The 5,435-nt window shown below is 49.1% G+C and overlaps 1 protein-coding gene across 1 annotated transcript in view; it reads right to left on the bottom strand.

The window, feature by feature from the left end:
* RPN1 (ribophorin I) overlaps nucleotides 1–5,370 on the bottom strand; it is a 7,666-nt gene extending 2,296 nt beyond the window's left edge. Inside the window, exons 1-8 of the mRNA XM_009996669.1 lie at nucleotides 5,287–5,370; nucleotides 4,563–4,627; nucleotides 2,793–3,099; nucleotides 2,373–2,582; nucleotides 1,238–1,430; nucleotides 814–913; nucleotides 406–544; nucleotides 94–213 (exon numbers count right to left, since the gene is read on the bottom strand). Of these exons, the coding sequence (XP_009994971.1) occupies nucleotides 94–213; nucleotides 406–544; nucleotides 814–913; nucleotides 1,238–1,430; nucleotides 2,373–2,582; nucleotides 2,793–3,099; nucleotides 4,563–4,627; nucleotides 5,287–5,370 (1,218 nt within the window). The remainder of the gene's footprint in view (nucleotides 1–93; nucleotides 214–405; nucleotides 545–813; nucleotides 914–1,237; nucleotides 1,431–2,372; nucleotides 2,583–2,792; nucleotides 3,100–4,562; nucleotides 4,628–5,286) is intronic.
* Nucleotides 5,371–5,435: the final 65 nt, after the last annotated feature.

Here is a 5,435-nt window from a genome sequence, read left to right on the forward strand (position 1 = left end):
GAATATTCAGCAAGAATTACTGGTATGAGAAATCTCCAACCCTCAGCTGAGTAAGACACTAATGCTCCCACAGGGCTCTGCATCATACAGCACCTTAGTGATGGAGAAATCCAGCCTCACGTAGACAATCACAGTGAAGAACAAGATGTAAAAAGCTCCAACCACCAACAGAGGCTCCTGCAGCATCAAGATTTTGTTGAAGGTGTAATGAACCTAGAACGGAAGTTCAAAACACTGAGGAGTGGTCCATGATGCTATGGGAGAGAACCCCTCCCCTCAGGCAGCTGCAGAACTGGCCATGCAATCCAGCAAGTACATATCCCTGGGACCCGATATGGGTGTTGGTGCTGCTGATGGCAGAGGATGTGCAACTGCTCCAGCAAACAGTGCAAAGGACACACTCACCACGATGTCCTGGATGTGCTGCTCCACCAGGTTGCTCTTGTGTGCCACGATAACTGGTCGTCCAAAAGTGTCCAGATAAGTGTAGTGAAGCTCATCTGAAGCACGACTGATTTCATAGGGACTGTCCACATGGATATTCCTGTGAATAAAGCCAGACAGTCCCATATGACTCTACAGTGTTGGAGATGATGTAACCTAGGACTTGGCTGGCCAACTGTGGCCTCTAGCACAAGGCCAGTTACAGAGTTTAAACAACACTCTAGAAGGAAATTAAGCTATGTTCCAAGGACTCCTCCACATGCGGAGTCATGGTTTTGTTTTGCTGTCCTCAGGCCATTAGAGCAAGCTGGAGAATTGCCACCAACACAGCATCATCTGCAGCAGCAAGCCAAGAGTAATGACACTTACTTGGCACCTTCTGGCAGGACAATCTTCACAGTCAGAGAGTCTGTAACTTGCTCATCAAACACGTGGTCGACAAACCTCATTTTCAAGGCATACTGATCACCTAAGAGAGTGCAGACCAGAGGCTGGTTACAATTCCTCAGAGAACAAAAGGCAATCTTCATGCTCCTAACAGAAGCAAGAACAGAATTCAGAGGGATACACTGTGCAGCAGGGGGCACCAGCTCACTCAAGTATACTTCAACCAGATGTCTACAAAAACCTGAAGGAAGCACAGAAAATAAGGATTTGCATATTTTAGAAATAATAGCTAGCAACTCTTGTTGCTAACGTGCAGGGAACAGTAGCTTTTAATTCTTTACTGTACAGCAACCCCCTTTAAACACAGAGGAGAAGGTTTCATGTTCCCTTCCCCTGTGCCACCCACCGAGATTGTAGAGGTACTCGTAGCTTGGCAGGTTGTAGCCAATGATATAATGGGTTTTCCATCCCCCAAAAAGGGGGAAACGGGGACGGATCTCCATCTCCACAGAGTCATCCAGGACAAGGAGGTGGCTGGTTGAGATGTTTCCAATTTCATCTCTGTAATAGACATCCTGAGCAGCAGCTGGGAGAATGGTCTGTATGGAGAGAAGCAACAGCCAGTGGCTAGGAGTTATTCCCAATGAAACTGGCAACACCAATCATGGCTGTTAAGGATGGAGGAACTGTGCTCCCACCTGAGATGGCCAAATAGCTATTCAGCTGCACTGAGAGGTAAAATGGTGTTATTACAAGCCATCAGCCACAGAAGTGACTGGCAGCACTAAAATCACTTGGCCTGTAAATGGATGTGCTTTCTCCAGGCCAATTCCAAATATCCTAGACAGTAAGGGATCTCATCATGCTCACCAGGACAGCAATTCCCTTTTCACTCAAGCCTGCTGACCTAGCTCACCAAGCTTGCTGGCCTGATGCTCAGCAAAATGAGATTTCTGTTTGGCTGCACCACCCTAGAGAATGACAACAATCAATCCTGGAGGCTTCAAGCAGCGAGAAAGGTTTTGGTTGAGATGCAAACACAATACTTTTCACATCTGGCTAGCAGAGCCACAGCTTTAACTCTTCTCAAGAGCATTGTGTGTGAATGGGTGAGTTTCCAATTAGTACAGCTCAACATGATGAGTATATGACAGCGAAGGCAACTCTGAAAATAAGAGGATGGGGACAGAATGAATGGCCCTTGCACAGCGGAAAATGGAAAGCAGAACTGTCAGCACAGGGATTTAGTGTTTTAGAGGGTCCCTGAGATTGGAGGGGTGGGAGCGTGAGGAAACACTACATGCCCTGGTCTGTGTAGTTTGTTTGGGCAACAGATGCAATAGAGCATATAGCCTCCTAAACCTACCTCCAAAGGCCATTCGTATCTAGCATGTGCCTTCTCTGAGAATAGATTAGAGCTTGAACATTCCCTTCTTGTTTGGGTATGTTTACCAAAGAAAAAGAAAACGATTTTTTTTCCCTCTGGGGATTTAAGAAAGGGAGAAGTCACAGAAAAAAACCTAAATACACAAAATGTCAACCTTAAAAGACTTGACAGAAGAGATCCCACTGTCTGGCTGTCTCTGGTAGTCGTATCTGGAGAAAGGCCCTTTCAGCACTGCTCCTGTGTGCTTTAAATCAACCGTCTCCTCAACCGCAATGTTGCCCCAGTGAGACACCTCAATGACTCGGGTCATGCTGGTGATAGTCAGGAATGGGCTGTTGTTTTCATAGTGCACCTTCAGAGTGTCCTAACAAGAAGAAAAGATAAAACTGTTAGACCTGTACTAGAGGCAACTCGTTGGGGCACATGTTCTTAGCCTGCACACAGGCTAACTCAGGCTTGACCCGAGATTCCCACATGGAAGTCTTTCCTTCCCACTCTCCAGCCTCCAAGATGTGGGTGCCACGTTTGCAAGATGACCTCTGCAGAGCCATAACCTCTTTGCATGGATGTTTACCTGGCTGTATGGAGGAATGTCCTTGAAGGGGCCATATTCTATCATGTCCTCAGTGCGGGAAGGGTTGCCCAGTTTGGTGTAACTCTCCACGTTCCTCGAGGCCAGTTTGACTCGAGTCGTTTGGGTCTTGGTGAAGTACGGTGAGTAGAAATAGTGATTTCCTTCAAAGACCACAAACTGCTTTTCACTTTGGGTGATATGGGTGGGGTAGGGCTGCAGGACGTGCGTGAACACCATTTCAACAGATACGCGGATCTTGGCTCCTGGTGCCAGAGGAGATGGCAGCTTCACAGAGAAGAATTTTCCACTGGAAGGGAGAAGAACGGGTAAGTCAGGTGAGATCCCCCCTGAGAGAGCAATCACATCCAGCCCCTACAGCACCTCTTATGGATGGGAGGCCCTGTATTGTGTGTGATTGTTGCCAATTCTTTTATTTGCTCCTCCAAGGCATAGAGATGTCCTGTCCCAGAGGGTGTGCCTACTCTGGACTGGGGAAACTGGACAGGAGGCAGCACAGGGTGTACTGTGCCCAGGCACAGACACATGGGTCCCATATAGGAAAGGGAGTAGCGACATGCTCTCCCTCCCTAGTTCTGCAGTTATGGAACATGCTGAAGCAGTGGTTTTTCATTCTTTTCCAGATGACAAGAATGATTTGAATCAAGAGGGGATTCGTACGTGCAAATGTCCAGAAGACAAATCACAAACATCTTCAGCACCTGTTCCCACAAAGTCTGTTCAGCCTCAGCTTTTTGCCTACAGGATCTGAAACTAAAGAAGCACCAGAAAACAAGCATGGCTTTGGGCTGAGGTTCTACAGGAAGAAAGGAGATTTCACCAAACCTCAAAGGATGCAGCAGATGGACCAAGGTGATGACAGACGAGAACAGACTTCAAGTCACACCTTGGTGGCCTAAGAGCAGGATGACAGGAGGCTCCAGCTATGTCAGAAACCCTGGTCCACCTTGGCTATTTAACTCCATAGCTACTGCCCTTTGAAATCCAGTAGCACAATGCTTCTGACCCACTTGAGAAGCTCCCTTTACTCCCCAGCTCTCATGGCTCAGAAAGCAGACTGCCTAGTCTTGCAGCCCAGCATTTAGAGTACAGAGCCTCGGGAAAAGACACCATCCTCTCTCTCTGCAGAGGGTAACAGCCCATTCTGGGCTGCAGTATCCACTGCACCGTGCTGCAACCCACAGTCGTGCTCTGGGGACACTGCCAAAGAGCACTTACAGTCTCTGTAACCACTGCCAGTCATTTCAGGGCCCAAAGGGAGCAATGAACAAGCCAAACTGCAGCTATCATGCTTCTCTTACTTGGTAACCCTTAATGGAGGAATGGGACATTACTTAAGGCACTGAGCACAAATAAGCCCCCTTGAAAACAGCTGAGTTGCATTTATGAGAGGGATTATCTCCTTTATAAAGCTCTCCCTTCACTTGCAGCCTTGGGTGGTTGGGAGAACCAGGCATGTGCTGCTTGTGATAGGTTCAGTGCACAGATCTAAAACTACAGGTGCTATCTCCCAAGGAAAGAGCATCTAAGAGAGGAGGAAAATTACTTCTGCTGGACTGTAGGAACTGGGTTTGGCTGCTTGTGTGAACTGTGCTCTGCAGCACACCAGGGTGCAGTTGTGTACAGAGTGGATATCTGCAAGATTGAAAGACCCTAAAGATGTCCAGGTATGTGACACTGGGGTAGTATTTCCACCCCACCCTGGGGATGACAGTATAACCCAGATGTACAGTCTCAGAGGGTGACACTCACCTTTTGCCCTTAACTTTAGTCTCTCTCACTTCCAAGGTGTTTTCCTCCTCTTCCTCCCCCTTTACCTGCCCAAAACAACAGAAAATTGTCATGCTGCTATTTAAAAGACTTCAGGTGCTCAGGGCAAACTCCATACAGTTCCTATCCATTATCCTAAGTGGATCTCCTCCTCCCCCCTGAAAGTACAAGCTAACAGGGAACTACTGCTATTTTTCATTAGTACAATTTTCAGTGTGGTCAGTGTGCAAGAACAGATACTGGAGATTACTGATAACCTTTACAAGTTCCCCTGATCCTGATTTCCAAGCTGCCACAGACATAAAACATGCCAATGAGAATCTCTGACAACTCCTTTTGTATTTTCTCAGTGGCTGGTGAGTGAGCAGGCCGTGGGAATCTGCCTTGGCCAGCCAGGAAAAAGGAGCAAGCCCTCCTGGGATGGGAAAGAACCCTCTGTCACTTACATCCCCTGGGGTAAGAAGCTGGACTCCCCTGTGCTGTCCCTGCACTAGCTGGGGATGCAAGCCCCGCTGCAGCCGAGGGGCTGCTCTCCTTACAGCAGCGGCAATTAATTAGCACCTCTCAGGACTCCCCCATCGCTTCCTGGCTCGCATCCCCTCAGCCACGTCTCCCCTTTGTTCTGTGTAACTACAGCGACCCTCAGCTCCGCTATTCACAAGGCAGCAGGAGGGGCAGGCAGGGCGAGCTGGGCGGGGGAGCCCACCCGGGGGTTCCCATCTAGGGGTTCCCATCCAGGGGAGCCCACCCGGGGGTTCCCATCTAGGGGTTCCCATCCAGGGGAGCCCATCCCGGGGGTTCCCACCCCGAGGGGCCCGCCCGGAGGTTCCCGCGGCCGGCCCGGGGCGCTGTGCC

Source organism: Chaetura pelagica, unplaced genomic scaffold (genome assembly GCF_000747805.2).
Source record: "Chaetura pelagica isolate M959 unplaced genomic scaffold, ChaPel_1.0 scaffold914, whole genome shotgun sequence".
In the NCBI taxonomy this organism is placed as follows: domain Eukaryota; kingdom Metazoa; phylum Chordata; class Aves; order Apodiformes; family Apodidae; genus Chaetura; species Chaetura pelagica.